Source organism: Carcharodon carcharias, chromosome 5 (assembly GCF_017639515.1).
Source record: "Carcharodon carcharias isolate sCarCar2 chromosome 5, sCarCar2.pri, whole genome shotgun sequence".
Lineage (NCBI taxonomy): Eukaryota > Metazoa > Chordata > Chondrichthyes > Lamniformes > Lamnidae > Carcharodon > Carcharodon carcharias.
In genome coordinates, this window is record NC_054471.1 from 116,838,983 (window position 1) to 116,859,240 (window position 20,258).

Below are 20,258 nucleotides of genomic sequence, written 5' to 3' on the forward strand. Positions count from 1 at the left end.
CCATTTTCCTGCACTATCTCCATATCCCTTGATATCTCTAATATATAGAAATCTATCAATCTCTGTCTTGGAATACACTCAATGACTGAGCTTCCACAGTCCTCTGGGGTAGAGAATTCCAAAGATTCACCACCCTCTGAGTGAAGAAATTCCTCTATATTTCAGTTCTAAATGGCCTACCTCTTATTCTGAGGTTGTGTCCCCTAGTTCTAGAGCCCCCAGCCAGGAGTAACATCCTCCCTGCATCTACCCTGTCAAGTCCTGCAAGAATTTTATATGCTTCAATGAGATCACTCCTCATTCTTCTAAACTCTAGAGAATATCAGCCCGGTATCTTCAATCTCTCTTTATCAGACAATCCCACCATTGTAGGAATCAGTCTGGTGAAGCTTTGTTGCACTCCCTCCATGGCAAGTGCATTCTTCCTTAGGTAAAGAGACCAAAACTGTACACAATACTCCAGGTACAATTTCACCAAGGCTCTATAAAATTGTAGCAAGGCTTCTTTACTCCTGTATTCAAAGCTTCTTGCAATAAATGCCAAACAGGTCAGAGGCTAGGAATCCTGCGACGAGTAACTCACCTCCTGACTCCCCAAAGACTGTCCACCATCTACAAGGCACAAGTCAGGGGTGTGATGGAATACTCCCCACTTGCCTGAATGAATGCAACTTATACAACATTCAAAAAGCTTGATACCGTCCAGGACAAAGAAGCCTGTTTGATTGGCACCACATCCACAAACATTCACTCCCTCCACCACAAACGCATAGTGTGTACCATCTATACGATGCACTGCAGGAATTCACCAAGGCTCTTTAGGCAGCACCTTCCAAACCCATGACCGTTACAATCTAGAAGGACAAGGGCAGCAGATAGATGGGAACACCACCACCTGGAAGTTGCCCCTCCAAGTAACTCACCATCCTGACTTGGAAATATATCACTGTTCCTTATAGTATGTCACCCCCTACTCCTCAACCCCCTCCTATGGCACCACCCCATGCCCACGCAAAAGATGCAACACCTGCCCCTTCACTTCCTCTCTCCTCACCGTCCAAGGACCCAAACACTCCTTTCAAGTGAAGCAGCATTTCACTTGCATTTCCCCCAACTTAGTCTACTGCATTTGTTGCTCCCAATGTGGTCTCCTCTACATTGGAGAGACCAAACGTAAACTGGGCGACCGCTTTGCAGAACACCTGCGGTCTGTCCGCAAGAATGACCCAAATCTCCCTGTCGCTTGCCATTTTAACACTCCACCCTGCTCTCTTGCCCACATGTCTGTCCTTGGCTTGCTGCATTGTTCCAGTGAAGCCCAACGCAAACTGGAGGAACAGCACCTCATCTTCCGACTAGGGACTTTACAGCCTTCCGGACTGAATATTGAATTCAACAACTTTAGGTCGTGAGCTCCCTCCCCCATCCCCACCCCCTTTCTGTTTCCCCCTTCCTTTTTTTTTCCAATAACTTATAAAGATTTTCCTTTTCCCACCTATTTCCATTATTTAAAAAAAAAACCCCACTAGAGCTATACCTTGAGTGCCCTACCATCCATTCTTAATTAGCACATTCGTTTAGATAATATCACCAACTTTAACTTTAACACCTATGTGTTCTATTGTACTATTGTCGTTGACATCTTTTGATGATCTGCTTCTATCACTGCTTGTTTGTCCCTACAACCACAGCACCCCCCCCACCTCTCTCTCTCTCTCTATCTCTCCGCCCCCCACACACACACCTTAAACCAGTTTATATTTCAACTCTTTCTTGGACTCGAACTCAAGTTCTGTCAAAGGGTCATGAGGACTCGAAACGTCAACTCTTTTCTTCTCCGCCGATGCTGCCAGACCTGCTGAGTTTTTCCAGGTAATTCTGTTTTTGTTTTGGATTTCCAGCATCCGCAGTTTTTTTGTTTTTATCACTGTTCCTTCATTGTTGCTGGGTCAAAACCCTGGAACTCCCTTCCTAACAACTCTGTGGGTGTACCTACACCACATGGACTGCAGCGGTTCAAATAGGCAGCTCACCACCACCTTCTCAAGGGCAACTAGGGATGGGCAATAAATGCTGGCCAAGCCCACAAGCGAAGCCCACATCCTGTGAATGAATTAAAAAAATACTATTTGCCTTCCTAATTGCTCGCTGCATCTATACATTAGCTTTCAGTGACTTATGAACAAGGACACTCAGGTCCTTTTGGACATCAACACTTCCCAATCACTCACCATTACAGAAATACTCAGCATTTCTGTATTTCATAACAAAGTGGATAACTTCATATTTTTCCACTTTATATTCCATCTGCCATGTTCTTACCCACTCAGCTAGTCCAAATTCCCTTGAAGTCTGTTTGCATCCTCCGAACAATTCACATTCCCAACTAGTTTTTTGTCATCTTTAAACTTAGAACTATTAAATTTAGAGCGGAATCTTCCGGGCCTGCTGGCGGTGGGTGTGATAGGTGGCATGCGCAAAAATATGGCACGACCTGCTTCACGATGGCATGAGGGCAGGTCGTGGTTGTCTGCTCACCCCATCTATGGCATGCCGCGTTTCCCACCATCGGTTGGCAGGGAGCATATAATTAAAAGGCCATCCTGCCTGGCTCTTGGAACCCATTGTATCGTCTGCCCACATTGGCGGGAAAACACGCTGACATGTTTTACAACAGCACGCAGACGACGTGTACTTGGCGGCCTTTACTTCGGGGAAACTGAGGTGAGTGAACAGCAGCGTTCTATACAGCTCACCTGTTGCTAAAAGGCCTCAGGGGCACCAGGCCATTCGGGGGGGGGGGAGGCGGGGGGGTGCATGGGGGCAACTGATGCCTGGCCCCAGAGGAGACTACTGTTGGGGGGAGGGAGGGGTTTCAGGGCAAGTGCTGGCCAGCCTCGGAGGCGACCGTAGTCGGTGTTGGGGGGCAGGGTTCAAGTCCTGTCCTGGCACTGCATCCCGCACACAGGAAATTTAGGTCGGGGGCAGGGTAGGCGAGGGAAGTGGCCATGCATTAGGGACACCTGTATAACCTGACCATGCCTCTGCAACTGAGACAGATCAGGCACAGCCACAATGATATGATTGGGGTCGGGCTCCTAGCCAGCCCGCCCATGCAAGTACCACGGAGGTACCAAAGGGCCACCGAGCGCTCCATACCTTACCCCCTCTGCCCCCACATCCCTGGCACAGACTTCAAGTCCGTCACTACTTTATTGGACCATGGAGCAGTTGGGTTGCAAACATTGTACAATCTCCTCACCAACTCTGACCACGTAGCAGTCACTGCTGTAGGCGCATACAGCCCCTTGAAATCTCAGCATCCTGGTTTGGACCAGTGTCCCCATGTAGCAGATTGACAGGGCAGCCATGCAGCGCACTCATCTCTGGCCATCCGCAAGGTGACTGGCACTCTCCAGGAAGCATTAAGGGGTGGTCACACAGGGCCAGGAAAAATGCTAAATACAGTCACGATAACCACGTCTCTCTCTCTCTTCCATGCTACAAGGGGACCACGTCAGGATCATGGATCCTGGTGACCTAGCTGTATGCCTGATGGCCTACAGAGACCGTAGAAGACAAAGGAGAGAGCGACTGAGGCTCCTGGCTGCACAAAGACAGGAGCAGCAACCTCATGAAGAAGGGGCAGCAGGGGCTCCCGCACACAATGCCCTTCCCAGGAGCGACAGCGAGCCGTGGCTGGTCGGCACCTAGCGACACCCAGGGTCTATAGACACCGCCTGCCATTTCTGAAGATGACTGAGAACCAGTGTCGCCGACGACTGCGCATGTCTAGGGACCTCATGGCTCACATCTGCCAATTACTGCAGGACTTGGTGCCAAGGGGACATGGAGGGCATCCACTGCTAGTGACTGTGAAAGTGACCACAGTGCTCAATTTCTATTCCAGTGGCTCCTTTCAGGACTCCACAGGTGACCCCTGTGGGATTTCACAATCCGCCACCCATAAATATAGCCATGAGGTCACGGATGCCATCTTCTCCATGACACACAACTTTGTGCATTTCACCTGGGACCGGGACAGCCAGGATGCAAGAGCCAATGGATTCACCCTGATCTCAGGATTCCCACAAGCGCAGGGTGCGATTGGCTGCACTCATGTGGCACTCAGGTTTCCGTCGCAACACTCAGGGGACTTCATCAACCACAAGAACGTGCTGCTGGTATGCAACCACCAGAAACACATCCTGCAGGCATGTGCATAGTTTTAAGGGAGTGTGCACGATGCCTACATCCTGAGTCGCTCGCAGATCCCTGCAGTCTTCCAGGGTCCACAGAGGCTGCAGGATTGGATCCTTGGGGACAAGGACTACCCGCAGAGGCCATGGCTGTTGACACCCGTGCGGTGGCCTCAGACTGCAGCAGAGTGATGCAATAATGAGGCTCATGCTGCAACTCGCAACTTGGTGGAGCAGACCATCGGGATGCTGAAGATGAGGTTCCGGTGCCTGGACCGGCCTGGTGGAGCCCTGCAATACAGTCCGCAGAGGGTGTCACGCATCATCGCCGTCGTCTGCTGTGCCTTTACAACCTGGCGCTGCAACGGAGAGAGGAACTGGCTGAGGAGGAGATGGAGGAGCTACATGTCTCCTCCGATGAGGAGGACTTCGACGGGGATGAGGGTGAGGGGTTCCGTGGTGGTGACGATGACGGGGATGAGGCTCTCACGTTGACTAGATGAGGCAAGCGCACTCAGGAGGCCCTCATAGCTGCTAGATTTGTGGAGGATGATGACGACATGCAGTGAGGTGTCCCCATAGATCCTCACATCACAGTTGCCTGGAGCTTGACTCCAGTCTGGCTTATTGCAGCGCCAATATCCTCTGATGCTCCTGTCATGGTGATGCAGTGGAGGCCCTAATAGTCGCTCGATCACAGGAGGATGATGACAACATGCAGTGAGGACACTCCATAGATCTTCACATAGCCTCTGAGAATGACTGACTCCTGTCTGGGCGAGGGTAGCTCGCTTGCGCTCCGTGATCAGGGCCATCTCAGAGAAGCAGCCATGAAACTTTAGACACATCTGATGCTGTGTCTGCCTTCAGCATCTCAGTCCTTCAGGAGCTGGTGCACAGCATCGCTGGTCGAAGATGCTGGTGTGATGGGGGCCAGACCCACCTTGAAGGTGCTGAGAGCACACAGAGAGCATGAGAGAACTCTGTGACTCCTGCCCACTACATTCTGGCAGCAATGACCAGCACTTCTGAGGTGCAGGCATCTGTAATGTCTCCAGCAAGTGTCAGGCTGGACTATCACTGTGGTCTGAAGGCCGCACAGAGCACAGAGAAGAGGCCCTGGACTGAGGCACCTGCCTTTTATCCTGTGCAGAAAGGTTTCACATCTAAGTGACAAGAGCACTGCTCATCATAACAAGGAGTCACAGGCAGGGAGACAATCTTAAGAGTTTATTGACAATAATAAACAGGATGTACGAGTGATCAACACCTGTGCCCAGGCTATGCAACTACTTTCACCTAACTTTCTAACCCTACCACTGCGTCTTGGTGCTCCTCGGACATCCACAGCAGAGATGGAGGCAGCCTGCTGACTGCGACGCCCTGACTTTGGCGGGCGTTCTCTGAAGTGCCGAGACTTGGAGGGCCCCAGCCTGCTTTCAGGGTCCTGCTGTGTGGCGGTGGCACCCTCCTCAGCCTGTGAAGCTGGAGCTGCTGAGGTCACAGGAAGATGGGAGTCAGATGGGCCAGTCACCCCCAGAGTCACCTGGGTGGATGGCCCCAGAGTGTACACCTGCTGATCCTCCTCCTTATGGGTGCCCGAGGGCCCCTGGCTGACTCGGTGAGCAGAAGAGATAGTTGGAATGAGATCGAGCTGCCCGGCACCCCTCTTGCATATACACTGTGGAGACCAACTATGGCATCAGCAATGGAGTTAAGCCCGCACAGCAGTGCAGGAATGACATCCTGGACCAACGTCTTCATGGCAGCCGCCATCCTACCAGTGTTGACCTCGGTGCATTGCAATGCCGGTGCTATTACCTCAGTCTGAAGATGGACGGACTTCTCAATCGCACCTTGTAATCTGAGGAGTGCAGCGGACATCCCTTCCTGATGTTTCCGAGCTTGTCTTTGCAGCTCTAGAAACTGTGACATGACCAAGTCCAGAGGCTCGTCATCTGACTCGGACTCAGCAACATTTTGGCCTCTAACAGTCCTCCAAGTGCCGGGGATCTGGGAAGTCCCTGCCTCCGCCTGATGTGAATCAGCAAGTGCGATGTGCTCACTAGATTGTGATTCCGAGGCTACTCTAAAGCTAGGTCCCACCGAGGTGTGTGTCTCTGCGCTGGTGGAGGGTATAGTTGAGCGCTGTGATGGGACTTCAGAGAGGGTGCCTTCAGATTCCTCTTCAGAAGTTTCTTCGGAGCTTGATTTAAGGCCCTGGGTCATGGACTCTGTTGGCTGTTTGGCAGATGTGCCTGCGAACGTAAGGGGAGATAATTAGTGCATGGCAGTGGCCTGTGAAAGAGGACACATCACTCACAGCATGGCTGCCTGTTGGATGTTGCACTGCTAGGTCCTCACTTGGTAGAGCAGTGCCGACCTCACGGTCAGCACAGGACCGGTCCAGATCATCACCGGCCAGTTGGATGGCTCTGTTTTTGAATTCTGTCAGAACTTTGATCTCCAGCATCCCTCCACCTGTCTGCGACCTTTCCCTCCTGTTGTGAGCCAGTTTGTCCTGCATGGATAGAGATGGGGAGAGTATATCAGGAAGCCTGCCGGGTTAGACGATAAGTGTGCCTGGCCTTTATGGGTGGTGAGTGGTCCCACAGACGGGTTGAGGACAATGATGGTGTGTCTGAGAAAGTGAATGGTGATGTCCCTTTCACTGGCAGTGAGTGAGGGCCCTGTGGGTGTGTGATGGGTTTGCGAGTGTGTGAGTTGAGTGTAATGAAAAGAGCGACTTATCCTGGTGGAATGGAGATCGTTCATCCTTTTGTGGCACTGGGTGGCTGTCCTCTTCTGCAGGGCTTTTGTGCTGACCACTGCAGCCACCGACTCCCAAACTGGGTTGGTGACATTGCTACCCATCCTGCGGCCAGAGCAGGGATAGAGCACATCCCATTGGGCCTCCACAGCATTCAGCAGTTGCTGCACGGACCCATCATTGAAGCGGGAGGGCTGCAGTCTTTTTGCCTTGGCTGACCATGTCTCCCAGGCAGTGGTGACGAGCTGGTGGCAATGAGCGCTTTGCTGGCAGCTGACTTTTCAAGATGGCGGCCGGCGTGATGCCACAGCTGGGTGATGGCGGGAGAGTGAATGAGAGCCCTCTTTCCATCAAAATGGCATCTTTCACGGGAATGAATAAATAATGACGTGGGCTCGGGACAAAATGGCATGAAAACCGCCATTTTCGTCGGCGGGTAGGACTCCATTTTACCCACCTGCTACTGCACTTAGTGCAATTCTGGGAAAATTCCACCCTTAGTCTCCACATCCAGATCATTGATATACATTGTGAATAGTTGGGGCTCAAACACTGATCCTTGCTGTACCCCACTAGCCACAGCCTGACAACCTAGGAATGACTCATTTATTCCTACTCCCTGTTTTCTGAACATTAGCCAATTCTCAATCCATGTCAGTATATTACTCCCAATCCATGTGCTTTAATTTTGCTAACTAACCTCCTGTGTGGGACCTTGTCAAAAACCTTCTGAATATCCAAATACACCACATCCGCTGGTTCTCCCATTTCTATTCTGCTAGTTATATCCTCAGCAAACTTTAACATGTTTATCAAACATGATTTGCCTTGCATAAATCCTTGTTGCCTCTGCCCAATCCTACTACTAATTTTAAATGTCCAGGTTTCACATCCTTTAGAATTGCTCCTAGCATTTTCCTGCTACTGATGGCAGGCTAACAGGCCTGCAGTTTCCCTTTGTCTCTCTCCCTCCTTTCTTAAAAAGTGGGATTGCTTTTGCTACCTTCCCACCTGCAGGAATTATTCCAGGGTCTATAGCATTTCTACAGCCACCTTTCAACATTCTGGGATGTGGATCATCAGGTCCAGGTGATTTATTAACTTGCAGTGCCATTAATTTCTCCAGTACTGCTTTTTACTAATACAAATTTCTTTCAGCTCTTCAGTAGTGATGGTCAGGGTCATTCTGAGCTTGCCAATGTTGGGGGTAACCTATTGTTGGGCAATTACTTAGCTTGAAGTGCAGTCTTATGGCCAGAGGGTCCAAGAAGACTGGGAAGGATGATGAGAACAAGCAAAATGCTCCTCAGCTGCAAAGGGTTGAGGAAGTCCCTAAAATCTTATTGTGAGGGAGAGTGGGTGGGTGGTAGTTGGCACAGAACCAGTAAGGGCTAAAGAGGCGAAAGAAAAAACAATATAATTTACAGGGGCTAGGTTAGGGCCCATAGAATTAAAGGCAGCTAGATTTACAGAGGCCAGAGTAGGGCCAATAGAATTTAAAAGGGCCAACATAGAGTCAGAGGAAAGCAGAAGTGCAAGAACAGGAGCAGCAAGGGTTGAAGGAAATGCACCCAATGTGTGGTTAGCAGAAACTTTCTTCTAGGATTTAAATAGGGACTAAGAGAGTTCCCAAGCAGACAGATAGAATGTGAGGGAGATGACTCACCTAGTTGAAGTGCCACAGGGGAGTGCAGCAGAAACTGAACAGTAGTGTCCCAGAGGACATGGGATAGATTGGGGAAAAATCCATCCCCAAGGTAAATGGCAAAGGGAAGACAATACACCTGAAGACAAGCAGCACTTGTGAAGCCCACAAGGAAATACAAGTGCAGTGTGTGCAGACTTACGCACTAAAAGACCAGGTGGATAAGTTCAAAATTCAAATATCACCCAGCCCAACAATTCAACATTAGATATCACTGAAGACAAGGTGCAGGAGGTAGGGATCTAAAACCAGTTCACTACCCACAATCACCTTAGAAATAATATTTATCAACATACAGGAGACAGAATTATCTAACCCATGAGTTGTTGAAGCAACCATTGAAGAGATAAGGCATGGTACAGTAAGGACAGCTATGCAGCAACAGATATTTGCATAAACATGCATTGCCCTTCAACACCCTATGAAATCTGATTCTTTCCAACACTGCAGAATTAAACTGGACACTCCATTTATTTCACAGCTCACCAAAAGCCACATGCCTGTTGGCGGTAAAGTTTCCTAAGCGCTACAACCAAATGTTAATATAAGTCTTAGCCCACTAGACAAAACATAACTAGAAATTTTAAAAGGAAAAGGGGATTGAAGTCACCGGAACCCTGAATACAAGCCTTCTTCAAACCAGACCCTAACACCCAATGAAAATTCACTTGCATTTGAGGCTCATCCCTAGGAAGATGATGAGGAACCCAAGCTTGAAAAGAAAACTGTTACAAACAATTGCAGTATAAGATTAATATGTGGATGGTAAAATGAGTGCAGAATATGTGATCCTATTTTTCTTGCTTTACCAGGAAAGCAATGTAACAAAATGTAATCAAGATTTCATTTTTTTTCCCACACAGCAGAGTGTATCCTGCCCATTAAAAGCATGTCATATTCATAACTTTACACATGGACTGAGCTCATGTGGAAGCTTTTGGAACTGCCTGCTATTTATTTAAAATTGACACTGTTGAGCTATTAAGATGGGTGCCAAGAGATCAAGTGGTCTTTTCTTATCCAAGCTCCCAGAGAGTTGCAAATTGAATAACCATGGGTAGGGACCTCCCCCTGGAATGGACATACCAAGATGGAAGCAAAAAGCAAAAAACTGCGGATGCTGGAAATCCAAAACAAAAACAAAAATACCTGGAAAAACTCAGCAGGTCTGGCAGCATCTACGGAGAGGAACACAGTTAACATTTCAAGTCCGAATGACCCTTCAACAGAACTAAGTAAAAATAGAAGAGAGATGAAATATAAGCTGGTTTAAGAGGGGTGGGACAAGAAGAGCTGGATAGAGGGCCAGTGATAGGTGGAGATAACCAAAAGACATCACAGACAAAAGGACAAAGAGGTGTTGAAGGTGGTTATATTATCTAAAGGAATGTGCTAATTAAGGGTAGAAAGCAGGACGAGCAAGGTACAGATAGCCCTAGTTGGGGTGGGGGGAAGGGATCGAAATACCAAGATGAATGTTATCTGTGGAATTCACACCTGCCATTGTTCAAACCTTAATCAAAACATAGGACTCCTAGACTCTACGCCTCCAGGTTTGCGGTTCAACGAAAAAAAGCTGAAGAGTTCTCCACAAGTGTGAAAGACCTCCATCTATCTCCTGTTGCATATCAATAACCTTTTGGCTTTAAGCCATTATAGGTGGACTATGGCTGTTGACCATGTGACCAAACCTGGCTTATGATACTGAAATCCTTTATTGCCCCAAGACCCAGAAGAGACCTGGGCAGACTACATAAAAACACCAACAAGACAATAGCTTCAGAGAAGGGCTGTCCCATATTTGCCTTTTAAGAGCCACCAGTCATCAGGCAGTCTGACAATCAGACACTGAAACCAGTTGCAATTCATCAAGCAGCCAAAGTCCTTTACCTGTTTTAAAGTTCACCCAAGCACCAATCTCCTAAATATTTGACTACATGAAAACTCGCACTCTGCTGTGAGCCCTTTGCTTTACAAGACCCTAGGTTCAACTTTAATCATCCAGTTGATTCAAGAAGCCAGAGGCCTGCCACATGGGAGACCGGAGATCATAAATCGGAGACTGAGTTAACTGTAATCTGTAAAAATGCACTATTTCTATTTGTATCTAATATTTGTGAGTTTGTGTGCATGAGACTGGGTGTGTGATTTTGCATTAATTCTGAGTAAGTATGTGAGAATAAATAACCAGTTTTATTTTAAGCTCACAAAATCTTGCTGTTGAATTATTTATTTGGAATACACACTCCACGGGTAAGAAGAGGCATACCTCTTTCCATATAAAACATACTAATTACAGGCAGTAGGAGAGCAAATACATCCTCTCCATGATATAAGTTATAGCTCATGGAATAAAAGGGACAGTAGCAATTTAGTTATGAAATTGGCTGAGTGACAGGATACAGAGAGTAGTGGTTAATGGATGTTTTTCAGACTGGAGAAAGGTGTTTAGTGGAATTCCCCAGGAGTCAGTGTTGGTACGCTTGCTCTTCCTGATATATACTAATGACCTAGACCTTGGTGCACAGGGCACATTTTCAAAATTTATGGATGAAACGAAACTTGGAAGCATAGTGAACTGTGGGGAGGTTAGCATAGACCTTCAAAAAGACACAGGCAGATTTTTGGAATGGGTGAATAAGTGGCAGATTAAATTCAATGCAAAGAAATGTGAAATTAATAATTTTAGTAGGAAGAACATGGAGAGACAATATAAAATAAAGGGAGCAATTCTGAAGTGGGTGAAAGAGGAGAGAGACCTTGCTGTATTTGTGCATAAGTCATTGAAGGTGGCAGGACAGTTTGAGAAAGTGATTAATAAAGCATGCAGTATCCTAGACCTTATTAATAGGGGCATAGAGTACAAAAGCAAGAAGGATATGTTAAACTTACATGAAACATTGGTTTGGACTCAACTGGACTATTCTGTCCAATTCTGGGTGCCACACTTTAGGTAAGATGTGAAGGCAACTGAGAGTGCAGGAAATATTCATGAGAATAGTTCCAAGCCTGAGGAACTTCAGTTACATAGATAGATTGAGGAAGTTGATACCGTTTTCCTTGGAGAAGAGGAGAAGTTGAGAACAGATTTGATAGGGTATTTAAAATCATGAGGAGCCTGGGCAGTGTAGATAGGGAAAGCCTTTCCCATTGGTGGACAGATTGAGAACTAGAGAGCACAGATTCAAGCAGCAAATGGTTACGATCTGGAATGCACTGCCTGAGAGTGTGGTGGATGCAGGTGCAATCGAGGCATATAAAAAGGAATGGAATTATTATCAGAAAAGGAAGATTGTACATTTGTTGTATGGAGAAGGTAGGGGAGTGGCACTAGGTGAATTGTTCATTCAGGGAGCCTGAATCAATGTGGAATATGGTCTGTTTCTGTATTGTAACAGTTCTGTGAAGTCCCACTTCCAAGAGCTGCCAGCCAATTGGATGACTGGCAGGTCTTTGGTCACAGCAGTGCCACCAGGAGCAATGGTCAATGTTGGGACTACATCTAGCCCTCAGCAATATTCGTCACTGGAGTTGGATGCAAGGTTAGTGTTGGGGGGGCAATATTGCGATCAGCCTCTGATAGGGTATGGGGGATCGGGGGTGGGCTAGAGAAAGTAGGGGGAGGGAAAAAATGGCATTTGCAGCTTGCGGGTAGTCCTCCTATCAAAACGGGGCCTGTAAAGGAGGCACCCCAGTTCTGCCACCACCCCCCCACCATGCCTGAAGTCTGAACTATGTTAACTGCTGGGTTTCTGATCTGACTCCTGGCTCAGCCCACTGCCCATGAAATAGTGGCAGAAGCAGCAAGTGGCCCTTAAGCAGCCATTAATTGGCACATGGTTGAATTGGCCATCCAACATTTCTCCCACCACTTGTAAGATTGCAGCGGGGCCCTAGCAGGCAGGTAAATGCCTGAAAAGGCGTCCTTGGCATTTTGTGAGCCCCACCCCACTGCCCGAAAACCTGCCTGCAGGGGAGCGTAAAATTCTGCCCTAAGTTTCTTCCATAACAGAAAATAATAAATAGTTGAAAACTGCTATGCTAAACCATGATATAAGTAGTGTCCTTACTTAACAGTATTTTTCTCACGATCTAGCTTTATTGAGTCTCTTCGAAGGTTTTTGACAACCTATTTAATTTATATGCACTGCCAATGAAACAGATATCAGACACATGTTTGAACAACCCTTCAATAAATTTGTATTTGAATTGAATGGCTTGAGCCCTCCCACAGACTTTAATCACAATCATATTGACTAAAGTCTATAATAATTGCATCAGTATAAACTGGGATGTTACTTCTTTGAGTAAAACTGCTTCTTAGCCCCTTACATACCATGACAAAAACACCACGTGCTAACTTAGATAAAAATATTTTGTCAATACAACATCTGCTTGATTGGGTTCTAATACCTTCCACGCATATTTTCAACCATTCTGATCCATTGATAATAACAACTAATTCTATTGAGAAAGTTGCATTTTCTTCTATAGCACAAACAAACTGATATAGGACTTGAAACATTGACTGTCAAAATGCTGTTTGTTGTCATAAATAGTTGTGTCTCAACTCCATCCTTAGAAAAACATCCCCTTATTCACCAAGGTTTCATTTCTCACAATAGCAACTTTGTGCTGTTTTTGAGTGAGATTGCTAATTTAGTGCTGTTTAGTGTCAGAGTTAAGCTCTGAGCCCATGCCCCTTAGAAATCAACAGACAGCAAAGAAAACACTTGTGTCTCTGGAAATGTTCATTTTTCTGAGTGATATAATAAATGGCTGACAATTTTGAGCTTGTCAATTGGTAAATCTGGCATCACCATCAATAAAACAGTTTGAGCAAGATTGTGAAAATGCTTCATCAAGAAGGTCACTACAATATTTAAAGTTAATTTTGTGCTTGTATGCCGCAGCACTTTTGTTAAACCAATTATAAAAAATCTATAACTGAGGACACGCTTGTTAACCTTCAAAATGTGCTGTGTCAACACAACTGCATATTAACTGCAATTCCATGGCATCTACAATTTTATTAGTAATATTTGTTACATTAATGGTTTATATTTATGACATTCAAAATGATGGTACTGTATTTCAGGTCATATTATATATATTTCTAACATAACCACCTATTGCTTTTACTAAAACACTACAAGAATTACAGACAATGAAACATACAGAAAAATGATTAATTTCTTTTGTATGCTATTTATTTACTTGTTATTTTAATGATGGCATTACCACACCTAAACTGAATTGTTCAAGACCTACATTAAAATATTAGAGAGAGGAATGTCCACTAATAGCAACACTACTTTCTGTGCTTGCAAGAAGGGATTCAGAAAACAACTATGCGTTAGTATATATATTATATAATGTAGAACAACAACAAATTTTATTTTTATGGTGCCTTTAATGTAATAATGTGTCCCAAGACACTGCACAGAAGAATTATCAAACAAAATATGACACCAAGCCACATAAGGTGACATTAGGTCAGATGACCGAAAGCTTGGTCAAAGGGATTGGTTTTGAGGAGCATCTTACAGGAAGCAAGACAAGTAAAGAGGCGTAGGGAGGGGATCCCAGAGCTTAGGACCCAGGCAACTGAAGGCACGGCTGCCAATGGTAGGGTGATTAAAAACAAGGATGTTCAAGAGGCCAGAATTAAAGGGTGCAGCTTTCACAAAGGGTTGTGAGGCTGGAGGAGATTATAGAGATAAGAAAAAGTGAGACTCTAGAGGGAGTTGAAAACAAGGATGAGAATTTTAAAATCAACGGGTTGCTAATGGGAGCCAATCGTGGTCAGCAAGCTCAGAGGTGATAGGTGAATGCAACTTGGTGTGTGTAAGGACATGGACAGAAAAAGTTTGGATGTTCTCAAGTCCACAGAGGGTGGAACATAGGATGCCATCCAGGAGTGCATTGGAATAGTCAAGTCTGGGGGGAACAAAGGCATGGATAAAGGTTTCAATAGTAGATAGGCAAAGGCAAGACAGAGTCAAGTGGCATTGTTGAGGCCATAGGCAGCTGGAAGATTATCTTGAGGTCAAGTAAGACACCATGTATAAATGTAGAATGATTACAACACAGAAGAAGGCCATTCAGCCTGTCATGTCCATGCCAACTCTCAGCAAGAACAACTCAGCTAACCCATCCATTCTCATGGCCTTGCATTTTTTTTCCTCTTCAGGTCCATGTCCAATTGCCTTTTGAAATTGATTGAATCTACCTCCACCACACTCCCAGGAAAGACATTCCAGATCCTAACCTCTTGCTGCAAACAAAGTTTTTTCTCTGAACATAAAGTGGAGGTCCAGCTCAGACACCACAAGTGTGGTAGGATAGGAATTCTATATGCCCATTTGCTTTTCTCTTGAATCAAATTCCAAGGACAAAACTATTATACATAATGGAAACAGGTACCCATGCCATTCACATACTACCAGTGAGTCTACCCAATGAATCATATGAAACTTTGTCACTCAATGGTGGGATGGTGGGTGTAGGAGCAGTCTGAGTTCGACAGTCTGACTTACATTGCCAAGTGCCCCTTTAGCCGTTTATCAATTCCCTAATGGCATTTAATCTGCCTAAAATGTCTTCCAATTAGGATGTGCATCTACAGAGCTCACTGACAGTCCTGATATGCCTACCTGATGCCAGCACACTTACTGTTGACCATACAGTGGGCAGAACTGGCGAGATTGATGGGGCAGCTTGGATTATGATGGCGGTTGGGAGGAAGATATCTTCCATCCTTGTCTCATCAAAATTTATCAACGAGACCTGAAAGGGGAAGAATACCACAGGAAGTGGATTCCTCCCTAAATTCCTCACTCGCCCAGATTATACTAATTCTTACTAAAAACAGTGCATAAATTCTAGGTTCACTGATCTGCTATTATACCCTGTAGTCAGAACTGATCATCATTCTAAGCAACTGGAATTGTTGCTCTGTAACTCTGATTATTTTTATTTTCAGCATGACATTAAATGCTTATCAGGTTTTATTAGTGATATAATACTGCATGGTTTAGCTCTAATATATTTAATGAAAAATTGTACAAACTTTTTTGTGAACTGCAAGTTAATATGAACATAATCATTTTATCATTAAAGGACGGTAGGGTGACTTTTATCGGCCATCAGCTTGGAGGAGTGATCTTCATCCCCAACAGTAGAGAACACCAGGTTAAATCAGCCAGTGCAGTACAGATCACCTACTACCTGCAAAGCTACGGGTCTGCCTTACAAGATGTTGCAGAGAAATGGGAAGCTGAATTCTGCCAGCTCATGCTTAAATTTCAACAGGAGCACAGTGATCTGCAGCTATACCCCTTGACATCTTCTGGTCTGTGGAAGGACTTCTATAAGACCAATACTGTGGCCAGGACTGAGGTGGTGGTGAGCTTAGTGTTGGTTCTGATTGCTGCCACTCTCACCAGCGCAATGAGGGACTGCCTCCGCAGCAAACCCTTCCTAGGACTGCTAGGAGTTATCACAATCTGCCTTTCCACTGTCACTGCAGCAGGGATATTCATCAGCACTGATGGCAAATACAACTCCACTCTACTGGGAATCCCTTTCTTTGCCATGGGTAATTATTGCTCCAAAACCTATCTCTTTAATAAACCATAGTTTTAGTGTGTGCATTTTCAAAGGTACATTTGTGAAGCATATATCTCCTTTATAATTGATACGATGCAAACTTAACAAAGCTGCATTAAATGTACTGCAACTTTTTTGGCTATTTCTACGAATGTTTGAGCATGTGTATATTACAGAAAAATGTAACTTTTCTGTTACTAGAATAGATTCAGTCTGATATTTAGATAGATGATACACTGACAAAGAAAGCTTAGATAATGCAAAAGTTTTATAACTTCTTTACAGATCATAACTGAACTTTTTCCTATGCATTATTAATTCTAAAATGGATGATGATGTAAAACCAACTCAATTAAAAATCTTATCTGAAAGGTTGACCACATAATAGTCAAAGTAATTGTTTATCAAACCAGTTAAACTAATGAGACTAATTGTCTCACTGCTGCGTTTTAATTTTTTTCTTCCTGATAGAGAAGTAATAGGATGTTGGAAAAATATGTAAAGTTTGGAGAAAAATTTACAACTGTTTCTGATTATGTAGACTTTTGCATTCAGAAAAGTTAGGTTAAGGAGACAACGCACAAGATATTCAGATACTAATTTAAAAGGATCCCATTTTAAGGATCACAGGGAACCTGGGGTGGAATTTGTCTTGGGCAATAGCTAATCAACAATATGTGGTACCCACGTATGGTTTCTCATGAGCCGCTGATTTACTATCGGCTGTTATGTACTACCATCCAGGACACACTTCACCCTTCCCATCTGCAGGAAGAGTGCAATAAAATTAAGCATGAAGGAAGATCCCACTTCCATTATAATATCTTCACAGGTAATCCATAACTGGATTCCATAGAGACCTAAAATTCATGGAACGGATTTTCTCCCTTGTGACAACAAGGAGTTCTGCTCTTAAACTATTTCAACCATCACTGGACAAAAAACATTCAGCACATTTTGCTGTCAGTGGTAATTTGATTTCCTGTCTTATCAACAGCAGCAAGACATTTACCAAAGTCATAACCATTTGCCAAGATTTTTCTTAATTCATTCATGGGCATTGCTGACTCAGCCAGCATTTATTGCCCATCTCTAATAGCCCTTGTTCAGGGGGTAGTTAAGAGTCAACTACAATTCTGTGGGTCTGGAGTCACACGTAGGCCAGACCAGGTAAGGACTGCAGATTTCCTTCCCGAAAGGACATTAGGTTTTTATTGACAATGGTTTCATCATCATCATCAGACTTTTAGGGCAGAATTTTTCTGTCGGCGAGCTGGGGGCGGGGCCCGCTCGCCAACGCGAAAATGACGCGGGATGATGTTGGGGGGCGGGGGGGGAACCCCCACCCCATTTAAATATTCAGGAAGGCGTGGGCACAGCGAAATCAGCTGTCTGCCCACCGACCTGTCAATGGCTTATTGACAGGATAATTAAGCCAATTAAAGGCCCTGCCCGTCCAACTTTAAGGTTGGCGGGCAGGCCAGGAGCCCCAGTGGGCTTCTGAATAAACATGAAACCTCATCCACTGGCAGGATGAGGTTTCATGTCTGTTTTAAAAAACTTTAATAAAGTTTATGTGATATTTATGAACATGTCCCATCTCATGTGACATTGTCACATGAGGGGGACATGTTAATAATTTTTTTATTTTTCTATTTTTGAAGTTTGTAAAACTTTCAGCGCTCTCCCAGAGACAGCACTTAGTCTCAGGGAGATGTGTGCTCTTCCGTGCGCATGCGCGAAAGAGTGCACTCTGACAGTTGGGGAATCCCTCCCCCACCCCCTGCACAGGAAACACAAAGCCCATCAAGGGCAAAATTCTGCCCTTAATTCCAGATTTTTATTTAATGCAAATTTCACCATCTGCCGTGGTGGGATTCAAACCCGGGTCCCTAGAGCATTACCCTGAGTCTCTGGATTACCAGTCTAGTGACAATACCACTATCCTACACCTCCTCTTGTGATAGTATATTTTTAGGACCAGTTGAGGTGGGTTTTACCAGACCTTTGAAGGCAGACTGGGAGGTGGGAGGCCTTGTATAATGGTGGCAGAAAGCATCGGGAGGGATGCTGTCATCTTCTCGTTGCCACAGAATGATCTGAGCGGTGGTAAGGGAAGAGGCACAGCCTCCCACTGACTGGAGGAGGGTGGCCAATTAAAACAATTGTTTGGATAATTAAGGGACACTTTCCACCTCCTCTGGCATTTTACCAGTGTCAGGATGGAACAACGGTACATGGGAATACGCCACGTTAAATCTGGCTTCCTCCCTGTGAATTTCTTGAGGTGGTCTTCCTTCATGTCTGCTCCTTGGCCCAAGGAGGGGCTTCCCCCTGCGGCTCCCCTCTGATGATGCACTGAATCATCTGCAGTGTTTTGTCTGCTGATCACTGAGGCCTGTGTTCCCAGGCCCAGCACAATCAACAAAAAGACTTACCTGGCCTTCGAGGGTGCTTCAACATGGATGTGCCCTTTCCTTCTCACTGCAGTCTCTGCAGCAACCACTTCTATCAGTGGCACTGTGTAGCTGCCAACCTGCCAGCCCTCTGATTGTGCCATCAGCTGTGAGAGGCAGGTTGCCATCCTCAATTGGATAGTAATCCGGCGGCACCTTCTTAGCTGGTGCCACCTGTAAAATGCCATCCAGGGTCCTGCGGTGCATCCGCACAAGCATGTGGCCCACTTTCAGTGCCAGCCATGGGTCAACCTAGGAATTGAGAAAATTCTGGCGGTTATCACTAAATCACTCTCACTTGTCGGGCCTCTGCAGTAGGGAACACCCTGTTGTGTGGTGTGTTTCACAGAGATTTAGGCAAGAGGTTATCATTCAGCCTCAAGGGTTTTTGCATCAGTGAAACAACTGCACACATTAGAGAATCAATTTATTTCAGGTATTGTCTGCCCTTACCTTGTAACTTTACAAATTCCCCATGGGTACTCATAAAGCAATGCATACAAAATCAGGTTTAGCATGTTTTATTGCCGAGCATTTTATTCTATAGGATTCATTACAGTCTTGCTAGCTCAGCTGAGCTATTTAATTGAGTAAATAAAAACAAAAATCACCAATAATCTATGAAAAGTTGGAAGATTACCCTTACAGTTTCACTCAATTTATTGAATTCTACCTCACACATGGTCCATTGTCTCAGCCAGTGCCTTGGAACAAAGAATAGTACACAGAATTTGCTTGGCCTAGTATTGTTTCCCAGATCACAAAGTCCTGATGGATCATGACATCTCACTCTTGATCTCCTTGGCAGAGTGCACATTTTTTCAAATCAATTTAGAGCACATGGAAATTATTAATTTAGAATTATTCATGCCAGCTATCAATAATGATCCCTCAACATGTGAGATTATTCTGAGAAGCGTTTGTAATGTTGAGCTGGAATCATCCAAGAGTTTCGAGTGCCTTCTTGCCTCACGCATCCTAGAACCTTTATCCATCAGCAGTTGTCATAATTTACTAACTTTGTGGCTTTATACTATGCTTCCAGCAATTATAGTATTTTTCCTCTTGTAGTGAAATGGTTCTATTATTAATATTGAAATGTGTGGAAAAATTCCCTGAATTACTTTTATTTACAAAAAAAGCATCCAAAGGTTTACTAGTTGGATTTGAGTTTTTTAAAAAATCATGACATGATTACATGATAATTAGAAAAAATGCAACAGTAATTTCTAGAAAGCTATTGTAGAGTCTTACATGGATTGTATTCAATCTGTAGCAATTTGTTACTCATACTATCAGCCTTTTGGCACCATGGTAAAGGTTTATTATAGGATTGGGAATTAAATTATAATTGGGATTATAGGGGTTAGGAATTGTGTATTTTATGGTTTTTCATTGCAATGCACCTAAATTATGGTAAGTACTTTTTTAATAAATTTAGGCCATAGCTGTAGTTCATGGGACAACATTCATGCTGACAATTCTGTACAACAATTGTAGAAATTGAAATGCACAAT

At 44.9% G+C, this 20,258-nt stretch overlaps 1 protein-coding gene across 1 annotated transcript in view; it reads left to right on the forward strand.

Annotated features, from left to right (window-relative positions):
- ptchd4 (patched domain containing 4) overlaps window positions 1–20,258 on the forward strand; it is a 101,220-nt gene that overhangs the window by 23,120 nt on the left and 57,842 nt on the right. Inside the window, exon 2 of the mRNA XM_041188772.1 lies at window positions 15,797–16,274. Coding sequence (XP_041044706.1) covers window positions 15,797–16,274 — 478 coding nt within the window. The remainder of the gene's footprint in view (window positions 1–15,796; window positions 16,275–20,258) is intronic.